At 45.1% G+C, this 18,471-nt stretch overlaps 1 protein-coding gene and 1 long non-coding RNA gene across 2 annotated transcripts in view; one reads left to right on the plus strand and one right to left on the minus strand.

Moving 5' to 3' along the window:
• Nucleotides 1-1,963: 1,963 nt before the first annotated feature.
• On the minus strand, nucleotides 1,964-4,257 carry LOC116324221 (early growth response protein 1-like). Its single transcript, XM_031744795.2, has 2 exons — nucleotides 3,693-4,257; nucleotides 1,964-3,350 (listed from the first exon to the last, which is right to left on the minus strand). The coding sequence occupies exons 1-2, from the start codon at nucleotides 3,856-3,858 to the stop codon at nucleotides 2,191-2,193; spliced, it is 1,326 nt and encodes a 441-aa protein (XP_031600655.2). The 5' UTR covers nucleotides 3,859-4,257; the 3' UTR covers nucleotides 1,964-2,190.
• A 13,681-nt stretch (nucleotides 4,258-17,938) lies between these two features.
• LOC120442137 overlaps nucleotides 17,939-18,471 on the plus strand; it is a 751-nt gene continuing 218 nt past the window's right edge. Inside the window, exons 1-2 of the long non-coding RNA XR_005614506.1 lie at nucleotides 17,939-17,985; nucleotides 18,065-18,432. This is a non-coding gene — a long non-coding RNA (uncharacterized LOC120442137). The remainder of the gene's footprint in view (nucleotides 17,986-18,064; nucleotides 18,433-18,471) is intronic.

Below are 18,471 nucleotides of genomic sequence, written 5' to 3' on the forward strand. Positions count from 1 at the left end.
ATGACACTGCAGGAGCGCAGGCCTTATGACCCCACAGGTTTGCTCACGAGGACTGCATGGAGGATTCTGTGTACTGTAATTCTTTATTATCAGGATGTCCTAAAAACTCCCTGAAAAGTCTTCAGTTAATCCAAAATGCTGCAGCAAGAGTCCTGACAGGGACTAGAAAGAGAGAGCAGATTTCTCCTGTTTTGGCTTCCCTTCATTGGCTTCCTGTTAAATCCAGAATTCAAAATCCTGCTCCTCACATACAACGTCTTAAATAACCAGGCCCCATCTTATCTTAATGACCTTGTAGTACCATATCACCCTATTAGAGCACTTCGCTCTCGCTCTGCAGGCCTACTTGTTGTTCCTAGAGTATTTAAAAGTAGAATGGGAGGCAGAGCCTTCAGTTTTCAGGCCCCTCTTCTGTGGAACCAGCTTCCAGTTTGGATTCAGGAGACAGACACTATCTCTACTTTCAAGATTAGGCTTCAAACTTTCCTTTTTGCTAAAGCATATAGTTAGGGCTGGACCAGGTGACCCTGAATCCTCCCTTAGTTATGCTGCAATAGGTGTAGGCTGCCGGGGATTCCCATGATGCATTGAGTTTTTCTTGTTCACTCACTATTTGTTAATAGACCTCTCTGCATCGAATCATATCTGTTATTAACCTCTGTCTCTCTTCCACAGCATGTCTTTATCCTGTCTTCCTTCTCTCACCCCAACCAATCACAGCAGATGGCCCCGCCCCTCCCTGAGCCTGGTTCTGCCGGAGGTTTCTTCCTGTTAAAAGGAAGTTTTTCCTTCCCACTGTCGCCAAAGTGCTTGCTCATAGGGGGTCATATGATTGTTGGGTTTTTCTCTGTATCTATTATTGTAGGGTCTACCTTACAATATGAAGCACCTTGAGGCGACTGTTGTTGTGATTTGGTGCTGTATAAACAAAATTGAATTGAATTCATTGTCGACTTTTCCTTCGTGATGTAGAAAGCTTGGGTTGTGTTTGGTTTGTGAACTCGCCTCATTTCTGGCGGAGCCTGTTCTTTGGAAACATATTTTCTGTGTCACCATGTTAGACCTCCTTCTCTGCTCTCCATGTTCACGGGTGGAGCAGTGAGTACTGGTTCCTTATCTCTCTGTTAGAGGGACCACAGGATTCAGCCTATCACTTGGGATATTTGCATCCATGTTTCACTGTAAGCTGATATGACAGTTCTTTCTTTTAATTACAGAAATATGTCAGCATTTGTGATATAATATAATAATAATATAATAATATATGTTATGTTGCCACCATTATACATTTCTGACTTTCCCTTAATGTGTTTTATGTGTCTGTGTGTTGGGGGGGCACAAACGGGCTCAGATTGCCCCTCTTACTCCTGTTCCTGTGTACTTTTACTGCTGCAGATGAAAGTGAAAGCAGGACTCTGAACTTCATGTGTCTGCAGTGCAAATACTTTTATACACACACACACACACACACACACTCCGGTCTGACCTGCTATCCCAGTCCTTCTGGCTGTTACATCACACACAGCAGGAAGCTCCTTATATGGGCGTCAGGATTTCCGCTGTAGCAGCAGGAAGCACCATATTTGGCCTTCAGCAGCGCCGGGATTTTCCTGCAGGGAGCTGCGGTCACAGTCCGATCGCACACACACACAGTGAGGACTTAATGGCAGTGTTCAGTGAAGATGTCACTGTATAAGCTGCTGATGCGACCTTTGAACTCTGACCTTTGTCGGATCCACTCAGACTGACAGGAGCCACAAACCTGAGTGAGAATCCCTCGAACAGTGACTTCAGGTTTTACCTGCTCAGAAACGTTTAGGTCATGTGATCTGTGCCTGACTCTTTATTCACACTCAGGTTTACTTTTGTCTCATGTCACCTGACCTCCATCAGCTGATGTGAAACACACAAACACACACACACACACACACACACACACAGACCTACAAAATAAAAGCACCAGCAGGGTTCAGACTTTTATTGTTGAAGCTCTTTGAGAGGAAACAGGTGGAGTAGAAAATGTAAACATACAGGCCTACTCAGTAGGCGGAGCACGTGAACGCGTGTTCATCAACATACGTGTCAACAATATGTACAAACTACGGGATTCATATTTACATCACGAGGCGACCTTTGACCCCGCACACTAAACCTCTCTGCAGTCCGATGCTGTCAGTCTGAGGTCAAAGGTCAACACATGTTGGAGCTGTGGGGGGAGGGCAGCTCCGCCAGTGGGCTCGCCATCGGGGAGCAGCAGGAGGGGGAGTAGAGGTGGGGGCATGGCGAGGAGTTGCAGATGTGTGACAGCGAGGAGGAGGAGGTGGTGAAGCAGGGGGAGGAGCTGTGTGTGGGGGAGGAGTACGTGGGGGGTGTGGTGCTAGCGGCGGCGGTGGAGGAGGCAGAGCTGCCGTTGTTTTTGCGCTCGCGTTGCCTCTGGTGGATCTTGGTGTGCCTCTTGCGCTCATCACTGCGGGCGAACTTGCGTCCGCACTCAGCGCAGGCGAACGGCTTCTCGCCGGTGTGTGTGCGGATGTGCGTGGTCAGGTGGTCGCTGCGGCTGAAGCTGCGCATGCAGATGCGGCACTGGAACGGCTTCTGACCCGTGTGCACACGCACGTGGCGCGTCACCTCGTCGGAGCGGGAGAAGCGGCGGTCGCAGCCTTCGGCGGGGCAGGCGTACGGCCGCTCGTGAGGCGGCGTCTTGCACTGGCGGCCAGCGGCGGACTTCCTGGGCCTGCCGGACTTGGTGAGCTGCGTGTTGTGGGCGGGGCCAGGAGGCTGTGTCTGGATCTGCGAGGAGAAGGCTTTGATGGTGGAGAGCGGCGTGAGTGGTGGCGGCTTCTGATCCACGTTCACGCCCAGCTCGGCGTCCGACTGCTGCGGCAGAAGGTAGTCCGGCAACATCGGGACCAGCGAGGATGGCTGCAGGCCGAGGCGGGACGCAGCAACGGCGGGGTAGGCGGGAGGCGGACCCTGCTGTGGCGAGAAGGCCAGAGGGGCTGGCTGAGAGTCTGTGGCGGGGAGGAGCGGCTCGGCGCCGGCTGAGGTGTAGGTCGGTATCGCCGAGAAGACCGAGGTGATTTCAGCGGAGCTGCAGGTCACCTGGACGGAACTGATGGTCGGCTGGGATGGCGATGATGATGTCACTGACAGTGAAGAGACAGGAAGGCTGGAGGCAGGGGGCGGAGCCGCCACACCGACCAACAGGCTTAGGAGAGACTCCGCCCACAGATTGTTGCCACAGGTCGACACAGACGGCTCAAAGGAGAAGCGGCCGCTGTACGCCAGTGAGGGGAGGCGGGGCGTCAGCGGGAGGAGGCTCTGCAGGTCCGGGAGGTCTGAGAGGGAATCTGAGGGGAAGAAGGAGACACACAGGTGAGAACACATCACAGCACACCTGGGAGTCTGACTGGCTGTTTTTTTCCTTATTTTTTTTGGTTTATTAGGAAGGCACCGTTTGACCTCCGTACAGTGGTCTGATTGGTCCAGTTAATGAGCTCTGCCATGGTGCAGGGAAAAGCTCACCTGTGGCTCTCACAGCTGCAGGTGTGAGCCTAAGGTGAGCACCAGCTCAGCTTTACTAACAAACATTTAAATCACAATAAAACACTTCTCTCGCGTGCAACTTTGCAGGCTTTAATGCGGGCTGCAGCGTGCGCGCGACACAGGTAAACAGGTGACCGGCTCCTCACCTCCGTACTCTCCGGGCTCTCCGCTCAGCTGCCCGGCTCCCTCGGGCCCGGAGGCGGCCAGCAGCAGCATCTGCAGCTCCTCCAGCTTCGGGTATCCGTCCAATGGGGACAGCGGCGGCAGCAGACCGGGTAGCGGCTCCGGCAGCAGAGCCCTGGTGGCCGCCATGTCCCTGCGGGGAGAGCTCCGCGGCTCCCGGAGCTCCTTCGCTGCTGAGCCCCGCGGAGAGGCGCTCTGTCCGGGCGGAAGCTGCCGCTCGCGGGACGCCAACGCGGGAGGTGAGACTCTACCGGAGGGTCACCGGCGCAGGTGAGGCCGCTGCGTCATCAGAGGACGTAAACAACATCAGCTGTTTGTTTCCGGCTGTCGCGAGCGCACAGCCTGAAATCGGTGCTGTCAGGTCCTCGCGGAGGATTCCCGCCTTTATAAAGACTCCTGCGTGACGTAGATTCCCAAATATGGCGGCTCGGAAGCCCATATTTGGTCCGAGTGGGGCGCGTGCTCCCGCGGCCGTCCGCGGTCCCGGCGCCCTTTGTCCCGCGCTTTAAGGAGCGCGCACGGTTCGGCCCGAACCGGGGCTCGGCCCGGCAGCGTACCCACCGGACCGAGCCCGGAACGCAGCGCACGGACGCGCAGCCAGCCGCCATGGCCGGAAACCCCGGAGACACGTCACGGCTCCGCGCAGAGTTTGAGGGCTCGGCGTCACGTGGAGCGCTTCCAGCCGCGTCATTACTTCCTCCTGCCTTATTTGGGTGGTTTCCTGTGAGTGCGGCCCCCAGCCGCTCTCACCCGCGTGCACGGCCGGGAACAGCGTGAAAACAAACCCCAACAAACCGGTGTTGTGCCAAAAAGTGATTGCCTGCCAAAAAGTGATTTCCAATGTTTCCGTGTGTTTTTTATGTGTAATATCGTAACATATGTTGCTAAATAGACTTTGGTGAACAGGTATTACAAAGGGGTTATATATAAAATTAAAAAATTACCTGTTTCTCAAGTATCTTTGTAACTGGTTACATTACTGTTTTTGCTGTAACAAAACAAATTTCCCACCTGTGGGACTAATAAAGGTCATCTTATCTTATCTTATAACCAGTCAGCTCCCTTTTGTCACTTAACATGTTTACAGAACTATTTTTGCTTTTGTTGCAATTTCAGCTGTCCTCTTGGCTAGATTACTCTTAAAAGAGACATTTTTAAAGTGAACAGGAATTTTTTTAAGTGCATAAATAAAGCTTATATAAAGTCACTGCCAAAAACTGATTGCGGCTTCTACCTTCTTACAGGAATGTTGTTTGTTGCTCAAGATGACTTGATATCATTGATGAGGGATACATTTGACATATGTTTCACATATTATAGACCAATAAGTTATTTATAGCAGTTTAAATACAAGCAATCAGTTTTTGGCAGACAATCACTTTTTGGCACGTGCGACAACAGCGCTCTGTGTACGAGGGGCGGACAGAACATTAGGTACAGGGAAACGCAGCTGCTGCAGTTCCGCTGGCCGCCAGCAGGACTCCAGCACACACCTGAGCTGTGTCCCAATCACTTCCGGTCTCCGAGCTTACATTTTATTTTTGTACAAACACAATAAAATGTTCAGGAAAAACAACCACAGCCCTCACCTGCTGAGGCCCAAAGGCACACCGGAAGCCATTAGAGTCACATTAGAAAAAAACCATCTTTACATCTGAGACTCTAAGAGGAGCGTGGCAGGAGAACATGGCCTCCCCTCTCCAGCTGTTCCACTGATGCTGGCACAGGTGAGGATGAACTCAGGTGTCAAGGATGGATGTTGATGATGTCACAGAGTGCTCACAGGGAGGCGTGGCTTCTCCAGGAGCAGGTGTGTCTTTAATAAATGGGCCGTTGTTGCTGCTGCAGGTTTAAACTCATTGAACCTGAAAGTAATGAAATGTTAGCGAGCGCCGCCGGGTCACCAGGTGAGATCTAAGGGATGTTACCTGTGCAGCAGCCTCTGATTGGTCTGTAAGTTCTGCCTCACTGTTACATTTAAGCTTTAATGACAGCACACAGGCTGAGAGAGGAGGGGCAGGAATTAACAGGTGGGTGCACAGGTACAGTCAGCACCTCAGTTACACAGCCTATGCTAGCAGTTCTGTTAGCACTGCTCTCCCCAGGGCTGAGTGATGAGCACATCTGTGCCCCCGCTCACCACAGTAGCACCATCAGGGGTGGGGGATGAGTCTGCCGACAGGGACGAGGTGGAGCGGCTGATGGCATGGTGCAGGGACAGCAACCTGCTCCTGAACACAACCACGACCAAGGAGACGGTTGTGGATTTCAGGAAAAGAAAGGTGACATTAAACCACTTTACATCAGTGGGGATGGTGATGGACACGTCACAGAGGAAACGCCACAGAGGACACATCGTGGGGGTGAACACAGCAGAGACTTTATTTCCTGGTGTCGCTGTGTCAGGAAGGCAGACATAATCTGTTCCCACTGCTGCTGTCAGGCACAAAGACTGAGCAGCAGTTTCCCTGCAGCTGTTTGAACACCACATGTAATCCTGTGTAACAGCGTCAATGTGCAGTAAGGTTTGATTACACTGAATCAGTGTTCTGCCTCTTTTTTATATTATTCTTGTAATTATTTTTAAACGTTCTCGTGACACAGCAGGGACGGGACTTAATCTGGTTGTGCTTGTTACCATGACAATAAAGATATTCTGATTACACTGCCGTGCAACATTGCTCCCGCTCTGCTCTTGTAGAGATGGCTGTCAGGTTAAATAGTTGTTATGTTGAGGCTGAGTGCAGCAGGTGTGGGTAAAGGAGGAGTGAGGATGGAGGGGTGAACGGGTCGAGTTAGAAAAATGTCACTGAGGCCGATGTAAACATGGCGGAGGCCGCCACGCTCACCCTGGTGCATGATGCTGCTCAGTGACAGGGCTGGAGCCTCTCACCTGTGCGAGTGTGCCAGGTGTGAACAGCAGGTGATTTTCTGCTGTGTTTGACTGGTTGGTGCAAACGTTTCATACAGCTTTGTTTGACAGAAATGAAGGAGAAAAAATGTTTTTTGTTAGTTCATTTTTTTGATGACATCACTTTGATTAGTTGAGACCACAGGACTGTGAAACATGATAGTTGGGCTTCATTTCTGTACTGAACAGTCATTTAAGATTAGTTAGTAAATAACAATTAGTTAATGTTGATCATGAGACTAAAGTCATCTCACTGTGGTAATGTAAATATAATATGGCCAATATCACAGTATTGTCAGATTATTATGATATATTACAGCAGTGAGTTTGAACTCTGTCAGATACTGAGCTTCAGTAAAGATTCAAGTAGCAGTTATTTATATCTCCTATCACCTTAAATCTTCACTCAAAGACAAGTATCTCTGACAGTGTATATACAGATGTATTATATATAAGAGACAAATATTGTTCTTTCAATATGTTGGCATTACTAAATTTGGCTCAATGCTTATATATATGTGTCAAAAGAAAATGTACGAGCTGTGATAACTGTTTCTGATAGAATGAAGATCAGACTGATATATGAAATATTCCTTTATTGGGTGAGAAAATCAGACCATGTCATAACTGCTTTAAATCATACAGAATAGATATCAGAGCCTTAAACAGGCTGACTTCTGCTAAATGGGTCAAACTGGGCAGAAAGTCTACAAACACATAACATCCTTATAGAATATGATGTAACACTATAGATCAACTTAGCTCAGAATATATAAAGCATATAAACAATTACAGCAATATGATGCAACAAACACAGCAGTGCTACTAATCCAAAATACTCAAAGCTTCATAGAACTGAAACAAACATTTATTTTTAGCTCCATTCTGCTGCTGATACATACTTTAGGTTTCTGAATATTAAACTTGTTGCTGCCTTTCATAGTGTGTAACTTGAAGGCCCTGAGTACTTTCTCCCACACTGAATAATAATCAAAGTGTTTTTATTGAGTTTTCAAAAAGCATATCATTCATACAGAAAAGCTCGAACTCAGGTCCTACAACACCGTGTAAGACAAAACTATACCCAGACAGAGAAAGAAAAAAAAAAGGGGGGGGGGGGGGGAGGAGTTGCCAGTTATGGAGTAGATGGAAACTCATCTTCAAAATAGGAAATGAAAGGCTGCCAGACCTTAAAGAATTTCTTGGTGTTGCCCTGTATAGTAAATCTGAGATGTTCTAATTTGAGGTGTGCCATCACCTCTTCCACCCAGCGTTTATGGGATGGCGGTGTTGCCTTTATCCAGTTAAATAGAATCAGTCTCCTAGCCAACAATGAGGTGAATGCTATTGCCTTCCTCTGAGAGGCTGTTAGTTGAGTTTCCCTCGGTGCCACACCAAAGATGGCTGTCAGAGGCAGTGGTTCCATATCTTTATTATAAATGAATGAGAATGTTCTAAAGATGTTAGCCCAAAAGTCTTTCAGCCTGGAACAAGACCAGAACATGTGGCATAAGTTGGCTGGCACCTGTTTACATCTGGGGCAGGTCGGATCGGCCCCCTGGTACACTCTTGCCAGTTTCTCCCTTGACCAGTGGAGTCTGTGTAACACCTTGAACTGTATCAATCCGTGTGTCGCACACATACAGAAGCAGAGTGTACTAGATCCACTGCCCCTCCCCAGTCAACCTCTGAAATGTCCAGCCCCAATTCTTCCTCCCATTTCCTTCTTACATTGTCCAGAGAGGGGGAGCCTCATTCTGAATATTTGCATATAGCGTGGAGATTGTCCCCTTAGCAGTCGGATCTGTGTCCATCAGCTCGTCTATCCATCCGCTTTGTGGAAGCTCGAGGGAGGGGCTGAATGACTTTTTCACAAAGTCCCGAACCTGGAAATATCTAAAGTAATTAGTCTTGGAGGAGATTCCATAGTCCTTTTCCAGTTGAGCAGCAGACATAAAAGTACCATTTTTAAACAGATGTTTGACACATTCCACCCCAGCTCTATGCCATTCCCTAAAGGCTGTTCCCCCGAGGGCTGGGGAAACAAGTGATTTCCATAGATGGGAGCAGATAGGAGGGCGTTTCTGTTTTTAAAATGTGATCTGAATTGAGTCCAAATTTTCAAAGAATTAGATACCACCGGGTTGTTTGTGTAAAGATGTTTGCTCAAGGGTAGAGGAGCGCAGACCAGGGAGCGCAGGGACACTGGGCTAGAGACATACCTCTCCATATGAACCCATATTGGGGTTTCATCCTCATCTAAGTCTTTGACCCAAAATAACAACTTATGTATATTGGCAGCAAAATAATAGTGCATATAGTTCGGCAGAGCCAGGCCTCCCTCTTCTTTCTGTCTCTCAAGAAACTCTCTTCTTATCCTGGGGACTGTTTTTTTCCAAATAAAGGCAGATGTACATTTGTTCAATTCCTTAAAAAATGATTTAGGAATGAAAATTGGTATCGTCTGAAATAAATAGAGGAACCGTGGCATTATATTCATTTTAACAGAATTTATCTTCCCTGCTAATGATAAGGGGAGCGATGCCCACCTTTCCATATCTAATTTTGCTTTGTCCAGTGTGACTTTAAAGTTATTGTCCAGTAAATCTTTATATTTACTAGTTACATTAACACCTAAATATGTGAATTTATCCTTATGTATTGCAAAGGGATAGGCCCGAAAAGAAAGTTTCCTCGCCTGTTTATTAATGGGGAAAAGAACACTCTTGTCTAAATTAATTTTATAGCCCGACACCCAAAATCCTTGATAATATCAAGGGCCGCCGGGATACTAACGGCAGGGTTTGACAGGAAAAGGAGGAGATCGTCAGCATATAAGGACAGCCTATAGGTTTGTGTCCCCCTTTGTATCCCTACCAATTCAGCAGCCTGTCTCAGCATTATCGCAAGGGGTTCAACTGCCACATCAAAGAGCAGGGGCGACAAAGGGCACCCCTGTCTCGTTCCCCGGAATAGAGAGAAGGGTTCAGATATGATATTATTTGTTCTCACCATAGCCTGGGGGCTCGAATAAATTATTTTAATCCACGAGCAAAATGTTGGACCAAAGCCGAATCTCTCGAGGGCCGTAAATAGATAGTAATACTCTATTCTATTGAAGGCTTTGTGGGCGTCTAGGGATATCACAATCTCTGGCATAATGTTATCTTCAGCAGTATATACTACATTGAACAGACGGCGGAGACTGCTGGAGAGTTGTCTACCTGCAACAAACCCCGTCTGATCAGGATGTATTATCTTACTTATAACAAGCTCAATTCTAGCTGCCAGTACTTTGGTCAGGATTTTATAATCACATCCAAGTAAACTTACTGGGCGATAAGACTCACATTTAAGTGGGTCCTTATTCTTCTTAAGGAGTACAGAGATCAAGGCCTGTGACATTGTTTGGGGCAGAGCTTTTTTATCAAGAACTTCCTTAAATACTCTGCAAAGCAAGGGTATCAGTTTGGGAGCGAATGTTCTATAAAACTCACTTGGGTATCCATCAGGGCCCGGCGCTTTTCCTGTCTTCATATTCCGAATTGCTTTGTCTATCTCCGTGGCAGATATGGGTCCCTCTAACCTATCTCTATCTGCTGCCTCTAGTGGTGGTATTTCAAGGTTGTCAAAAAAATTCTTCACTCGGTCCCTATCATTTATTTCTGAGGTATACAAGTCCTCATAAAAAGATTTAAATTGATTGTTAATACCCTTCTGATCTATAATTTTATTACCCACATTATCTCCTATCTCTACTATCATACCAGCAGCTGCTGATTGTTTTAGCTGGTAGCTCAGGAGTTTACCGGCGCGCTCACCATGCTCATAGAGATCTTGTCTTGACCTAAGATATGAATCCTCCTCACGCTGACTTGTCAGGATGTCATACTCAGTCTGGAGCAAAATCCTTTTTCTATGCAGCTCCTCAGATGGAGTCGTAGAATTTGCCAGGTCAACTTCTTTTATTGCTTTCATTAATTCTGTGGTACGTTTCATTTTCCTTTTCCTTTCACCAGCACTGTATGAAATGATTTGTCCGCGTATATACGCTTTTAATGATTCCCATAAAGTGCCACTGCTTATATCAGGAGTATCATTAAGATCCAAGAAAAAAACTATTTGCGAATTAATGAATTCTTTAAAATCATCGTCAGCCAATAATCTACTATTAAGACGCCACATCCTCTGAGGAGGTGTATAGTCAGGGAATTTAAGTGTCAGTGTGACCGGGCTATGGTCAGATAGTACTATACCAGGGTATTCTACATTCATTACCATAGGGGTCAATTTATTGTCTAACAAAAGATAATCAATTCTAGTATAAGTTTGGTGTGGCGGGGAATAAAAGGAGTACTGTCTGGTAGTCGGATTTGCATATCTCCATGGATCGAATATACCATATGTTTTACAAAAGGAGTTAACGCATTGAGCAGATTTACTTAGCACACTAGGTGTTGGGCTAGAGCGGTCCAGAGTTAAATCTAGGACACAATTCAAGTCTCCCCCCAAAATCAAATTATGTGTGTCCAAATTAGGTAGTAGCGAAAACAAATCCTTAAAAAATTGAACATTATCCCAATTGGGTGCGTATATATTTGCCAACACTACTGGCATATTGAATAATTTCCCAGCTACAATAACGTATCGACCATGTTTGTCTTTTATGGCAGTTGTTTCTATGAATTGTACATTCCTGTGTATGAGGATGGCCACTCCTCGACTCTTACTATCAAAATTTGAATGATAGATCTGGTTGAATCCCCCCCTACACAGCTTGAGATGGTCCCTGTTTAACAAATGTGTCTCTTGCAAATATACTACCTCTGCTCCCTGGTCTCTTAAATGTGAAAAGATCTTACTCCGTTTAGCCGGTTTATTGATCGCCCTCACGTTCCAGCTCATCAAATTTGTGCCCATTCTGCTCACATCCATGTTTGGTGCCATGCCAGGAGTCCACAGCCCAACATGCCCACTACGCTCCTATGCCGTCCACTATCTGGATCACACCCTGAAGATCTGGCAGCAAAAACAGAAAAAATAAAGGGGCGGTGTCTGGGAAAAAACGGGGAAGCAACACACACACATACACAAGTAACACACAGCACATTGCATATATGAACATGAACCCAAACACAGTGCTCTTTAACAAGCACTCTCGTGGCCAACCGGTCCACCATCTCCTACACGCCAAGCCTACCGTGTGCGGCTCCGTGCAAAATATCCCATGGTTCTAAAAATATAATATCACCCCTCTAATCTACTCACCTCCTAAAAGGAGGGGAGAAAAAACAAACAAACAAACAAAAAAAACAGTAGGGGGAGCTTGTAGCAAAAAGATCTTTGAAAATAAAATACAGTAATACAAAAATAATGTGTAAGTAGTATAAAGCAGGGCCACAGTATTTCTTAAACAAAATATTCAAATATAAAACAACAAAATGAGATATTACTTTTGATGCATTCTCAATCATCCAGGAAAGTAAATCTCCAAAAGTTGAATCTGTTCATCTGGACGTAGCGTTTTGTGGGAGAAACGTTTCGTCACTCATCCAAGTGACTTCTTCAGTCTCAGCTGACTGCAGGTTTCCCCAAACCTGTTTATAAGGTTTGGGGAAACCTGCAGTTAGCTTTGCTAGCTGCGGCGGCAGGGTTGCTATCCGCGTGCAACTTTTCTACGCCGGCACGGGTCTGTCGGTTGGACATTTTCGGTCATAAATTGCCCCGTGAGCACACTCGTTCACTCCAAAGCACGAATCGTATTAAACGAGCTCCCTCAAAATGGTAGTAAACTGGCGATATTACTATTTTTGACTACTTTTACACGGAGCCTCCGCACGCACGTCTTCACACGACGAAGCACATCCGGTGTTCCAGATCAACTGGCGTTTAGATCAACTGGCGTTGGTCGAACAGATGTGTGGCAGACTTGCGTTTCAGGAGCTGCTACCGACAAAACAGCAAAAAAAACGCCAAATATGTCATCCGTGACACTTGTGAGGTTATCTCAAACACACTCCGTCAGTCTTGATGCTGTTGAACAACAAAATGTTTAAAAATGTCGCGAGTTTACCTGGTGATATCCTCATGCTCGACACGATCGCGAAAACAGCAAACAATTAACACCACGCCGGTGTTGTTCACAGGACAGCGAGAATAAATGATCGGGAGACTCTTGCCGTCGTTATCGTTCCCCTCGCACGTTTTATTTCTCCGGTTTCAGCGTTTTATGCTCAAAACTAAAGCGTGCAGTTTACTTTGTGTGCACTAACATGGACTCGAGTCAACCAGCGCCACCTCTGGCCGAGTGCCACAGCCTACAGCCAGATCAACTTGTGACACACATCTGCACCACGTTTGAATTCGTTTCATGCACAATACATGTGTACTTTTCAATTGTGTGTTTGTGCGTCATGCAAATAAACCTTTGAAATGAATGAAATCATACCATATATTTATTATTGGCCTACATTTGTACAAAATGCCAAATTATATACACAAAGTCATAGAAATCACCACTCCAATTGGTCATCATGATTTTAATATTCTCTTTTTCCATAACAATGAAATACGCCTTGGACAAATATGACACATCAATAGTTCATTAGTGTTGTCACATCACATCCTGTAAGCATCTTCTGTCTGTGTCCTTTCTCTGGAAATGAATATTTCCAGCCAATATAGGCAATCCATCAACATGGCTGGAGAGTTGGTTGTTATATACAGTCTGTATAAGTGTGGTTAATCTAATGAAGATTTGTAAGGTGATGCCAGTTATGGTGAATTTACAGCAGTTACACAGTGATTAGTAACAAACAGAGCCAGTGAGAGTGAGTGGATTGAAGAAAGTCAGTGACTCAGGTGTGTCGATTGGTTTGTCATCTGTTTGTGAGACTGGAGGAGACGTAGAAATCTTTTGTTTTAAATCTTAGTTAGGAAGATTCCTGTTTTAAAACGAGAACATTTTGTGAGAAATGCAGGAAGTACATCTGCAGAAAGCACACAGTTACATTCTGTCCATCATGTGGACAAAATTGAAAATGTTGAACATTGAAAAACTGAGAACATTGGGCAAGTTCAAAAGAAATGTGCTTGTAAGAACGAAAACCTTTAATAATTGTTCCTAAAAATAGTTATGGAAAGTCTAACTGTTGTATGTCTGTGTTCTACATGTTTATCTAATGGAAAATAAAGTTGCTATTGTTTTATTGCAGTTTCTTGACAGTTCTGAGTGGATTTACATTTACCTGCAACAAAATCAATGTCATTTTTCTGTTTTTCAACATACTATAAGGTTTAATTTCCAAAACGTGCATATGATCTTCAATTTTAGCAGATCCAATATCACATAGCTGCTATGTCATAGCAGCTGGAGCAGTCTCAAATAGAGGTATGTCCACTGCTGCCACCTGTGGCCAAGTACCATAGCCTACCTACTACTAGATTAACTTGTGACACATCTGCACCTGCTGCTATGATCACATTGAGTAGAGGCTGAGTGGCTGCACTTACCCCTGGGACATCCAAATCTACCCACAAACATGTTGAAAGATGCAATCCCAACAATGTGCATTGTCAACACTAAAAACAATCAGTAAGCAAAGACAACAGGGATCAATTTTTTCTGTTTATTTAGCACCCACAACATAGTCGCCTTCTGCACAGGGCAAGTCCACACACACTGTGTGGTACCACTTTCCGCAGAAGGTGCATTAAATCTGCAAGATTGAATGAGATTGTCAGAGTCATTGTCTGACTGTTTATTACTAATCACTGTGTATCTGCTGTAAATTCACAGTAACTGCCATCTCCTTACAAATGTTCATTAGATTAACCACACTTAGACTATATACAACAACCAACTCTCCAGCCATGTTGATGGATTGTTTATATTGGCTGGAAATATTCATTTCAGAGAAAGGACACAGACAGAAGATGCTTACAGGATGTGATGTGACAACACTAATGAACTATTGATGTGTCATATTTGTCCAAGGCGTATTTCATTGTTATGGAAAAAAAGAGAATATTAAAATCATGATGACCAATTGGAGTGGTGATTTCTATGACTTTGTGTATATAATTTGGCATTTTGTACAAATGTAGGCCAATAATAAATATATGGTATGATTTCATTCATTTCAAAGGTTTATTTGCATGACGCACAAACACACAATTGAAAAGTACACATGTATTGTGCATGAAACGAATTCAAACGTGCTGCAGATGTGTGTCACAAGTTGATCTGGCTGTAGGCTGTGGCACTCGGCCAGAGGTGGCGCTGGTTGATTCGAGTACATGTTAGTGCACACAAAGTAAACTGCACGCTTTAGTTTTGAGCATAAAACGCTGAAACCGGAGAAATAAAACGTGCGAGGGGAACGATAACGACGGCAAGAGTCTCCCGATCATTTATTCTCGCTGTCCTGTGAACAACACCGGCGTGGTGTTAATTGTTTGCTGTTTTCGCGATCGTGTCGAGCATGAGGCTATCACCAGGTAAACTTGCGACATTTTTAAACATTTTGTTGTTCAATGGCATCAAGACTGACGGAGTGTGTTTGAGATAACCTCACAACAGGGGCGGATCTAGAAGGGTGGCATGGGGTGGCAACTGCCACCCTAAAATGATCCCTTGCCACCCCAAGTGCCACCCCAGTTTTGCATATGACAGTGTTGTTTATTAAAATAAGATAGCATTAACAGTTTGAGCGTAGTTACAGTCAACAGTGAATATAAATGCTAAAACTGAATATATTGCATAGTGTCCCCCCCTCCACCATTAACAAATGGTTCAGCCCATAGCAGGACCGGCTTTTTTCTTGTTGTCAGCAGCAAGCGATGCTTATGATTGTGCCAGGGCACATTTTGAACAACACCATGGGAATTTCGGATTTTACACATTTGGTTGGATGTTACACTCTGGAAATGGAAGGAAGGTGAGTGTTATTAACCCTCTGTGGTCCACGGACACGCTGCACCTCCAAATCACATGACTGATTTAAGCTGACACAGCAACAAGCTGCAGCCACGCTGAGTCTCTATTTCAGCCCACATTGAAAGTTCGGACTTCAAAGTTTTAAAATTTTAATTACAGGCCAGTAAATCCAGAGTTATGATAATATATATAAGCCACACTTTTTTTCTAAATACTGTCGTCACGTTTTTGTGTGTGTGTGTTTTAAGCGTTTTCTAAGGACAGCGCGAAAACAGTAAAGAAAGGAAAGAAAGCCACCTCTTTCCTATCAGTGGAAAAATGCACCATGTCGACCAATTAAAAAAAAAAAAGTCAACACGTGGGATTTGGTTGTTTAGGGAGAGGGGAGAGTTTTGGGAGTGACGGTAACGGCAGCGAGACAGAGCGAGCGAGTGAGAAAGAGAGAGAGAGAGAGAGAGTTTTTAGATGTGGGAGATTTGTGACGTTTAGTGTGGAGTGTATACTTAGTGTGTTGTGTTGTCTTGTGTAGTTGTTCTGTTGTGTAGTCGTTTTGTTGTGTGTGTCAGTGAGGGCACTAATGAATGTCACAAAGGCACATTTGCAATGTAAACACTGTCACTAAGTAGAAAACCAGCGGAGTGATACACCTGCTGTTGTCAGGCCTGCAGGTTTATCCCTGTGCTGCTCTCCTCTGTCTTTTGGTGGACAAACTTTTTTTTTACTGGCACACATCATTTGTGGGGCATCTTATTGCGAAACCTGATTGTTCTCTCATTTTAGTTTTAGTAATATTTTTAAATGGTTGTACAAAATGAAAAAAACGGCAGGTGTATTGGCTGCATTTTTAGATAAATAGTTGTATATGTTTACAAAATGTACAATTTATATTTGCATTTCAAGTTATAAAAATTTACTCAACATGTCTGTGGTTTTTTTTACAGTAAAAAATACTACTAGGATTTTAAGTTCTTTGTGTGATTTCAGATCAGTAATACTAATGCAGTATGTCAGTGAAAAAAACAGCTAAATTCAGTTGAGCTGAAAAGATACCAAACAAGGCAGGGGAAAAAAATCAAATGAAACAATTTGAGGGTGAAATACAAACGTAAACTCAAAAGGAGTCAAAAATGGCCGGTTGTATTTCAGACCTCAGAGGGTTAATCCAACAAATCATGAAAAATTAGGTTTAAATTTTTGTTCATGACAGTGCAGATTTCTGACATTTTGTGTAATTTAAGCTGTAACAATGTGATTGTTTTCTAACAAAAAACAGTGAAACTTAAGTTAGACTTGTGTTTGTAAATGAACCGCCCCATGTTGTGTAGCTTTCTGGATTTTATACTTATTGGGCTCCATATTTATTTATTATACAGGCTATACAGTACATAACATCAAAACTCACATGTTTTATGCAACTAAAGTGTGTAATTATGTGGGCTACAGACAATAATTAAGTTATAGACTATATTTATATGAAAAACGTGTATCCTTACTGCATTTGAATCATTTTAACCACCTGCATATGTGTTTGGGGGGAAAAAAAGGCTTTGAATTTGCCACCCCATTTGATTTCTTTGCCACCCTCATGCCACCCTAAGAAAATTTCTCTAGATCCGCCCCTGCCTCACAAGTGTCACGGATGACATATTTGGCGGTTTTTTTTGCTGTTTTGTCGGTAGCAGCTCCTGAAACGCAAGACTGCCACACATCTGTTTGACCAACGCCAGTTGATCTAAACGCCAGCTGATCTGGAACACCGGCCGCCCCCTTTCTCCCACACTGAAAACACTGGGATGATCACATTATCTGAACATTACCTAATAAGACTGATTCAGGACAGACAATTAGTTATGTTAAACTTTCCTAGCAGTCCTTCACAAACAGGGAACAGTCTGTCTATTCTCTCCATCTGTCAGCTGCTGCTGGCTCTTCCTCCTCCTCTTCCTCACACACTGCTGAGTTTGTCCTGGTGGATCATCAGGGGTGCAAAGCCTCACAGATGATGTGCAGCAGTGGGTCCCTCAGTCTGTCCTCATGTAGCCGGAGGGGCTACTCGCTTTTCCTTTCTCTCTCGCCCCCACTTGCGCTACTGCTTTCTCTCTCTCTCCTGTGCTTGCTCCCGCTGCGCGCTTACGTCAACTAGGAGCCCACCTGTATATTGATTACAGGGTGGCGTTTACCTGTATAAAGAGAAGCCGGGTTCTTTCGGTGGATTATTTCCTCCCGAGCTTCTGGTGCGATACAGCGGTAGACGCTGGCTTGTTGGTTAAATTACTGAGGCGATCAGGTCGTGTGATTGCTACAGGTAGGTCTCCCCTTCGATTTCTGATTCTTTCCTTTGCTCCAGCCGTGGCGAGGAGACGCGTGAGTGCATCCGCCGTGCAGTACAGCGCCTCCAAGTTCTGGGGTAAGCCGCTTACTTTATAGCTGCTAGTTTTGTAAATTAAAGAAGATTAAGGTTAGTTTTGCCTTTTTCTTATTTGTAGGGTTTGATTGCTGCCGTGCCCTCTCGGGGACCAACCGCCTGCTTTGGTTACGTAGAGAGTCGGGCGCCTGCTCTGCTGCTGTCTTGCCTTGTTTTATCTTGTGTTCCGATCTGTTAGCTGTCCAATCTTGTTCCTGCTGCTTGTCTCGCCTCGCCCCTGGGGGTTTTGGGTTTCACGCTAAGCCCCTTTTGGACTATCATTTCATTCCAGCTTTCGCGGCTGGTCGGGGCGATCCTCAGCTGCATATTGGGCAGGTGTTACAAAACTGGTACTGCCTCTCCCTTTTCTCTTAGTTGTGGAGAGCTGCGCGGGACTGAGTGGGGCTACGGACAATCGGAACCAGCACCAGCTGTGGGCTGGCTCGCAGAGTACAAGTACTTCTAATCTGTGCTCTGTGGTGTGTATGT

This window comes from Oreochromis aureus, linkage group 10 (assembly GCF_013358895.1).
Source record: "Oreochromis aureus strain Israel breed Guangdong linkage group 10, ZZ_aureus, whole genome shotgun sequence".
In the NCBI taxonomy this organism is placed as follows: Eukaryota; Metazoa; Chordata; class Actinopteri; order Cichliformes; family Cichlidae; genus Oreochromis; species Oreochromis aureus.

Bases quoted from the DNA above. Each gene is read 5' to 3' on its own strand.
- LOC116324221 (XM_031744795.2), bottom strand. From the start codon at position 3,858: ATGGCGGCCACCAGGGCTCTGCTGCCGGAGCCGCTACCCGGTCTGCTG. The intron at 3,351-3,692 runs GTGAGGAGCCGG...TCTTCCCCTCAG, and splicing joins AGAGCCCGGAGAGTACGGAG to ATTCCCTCTCAGACCTCCCG.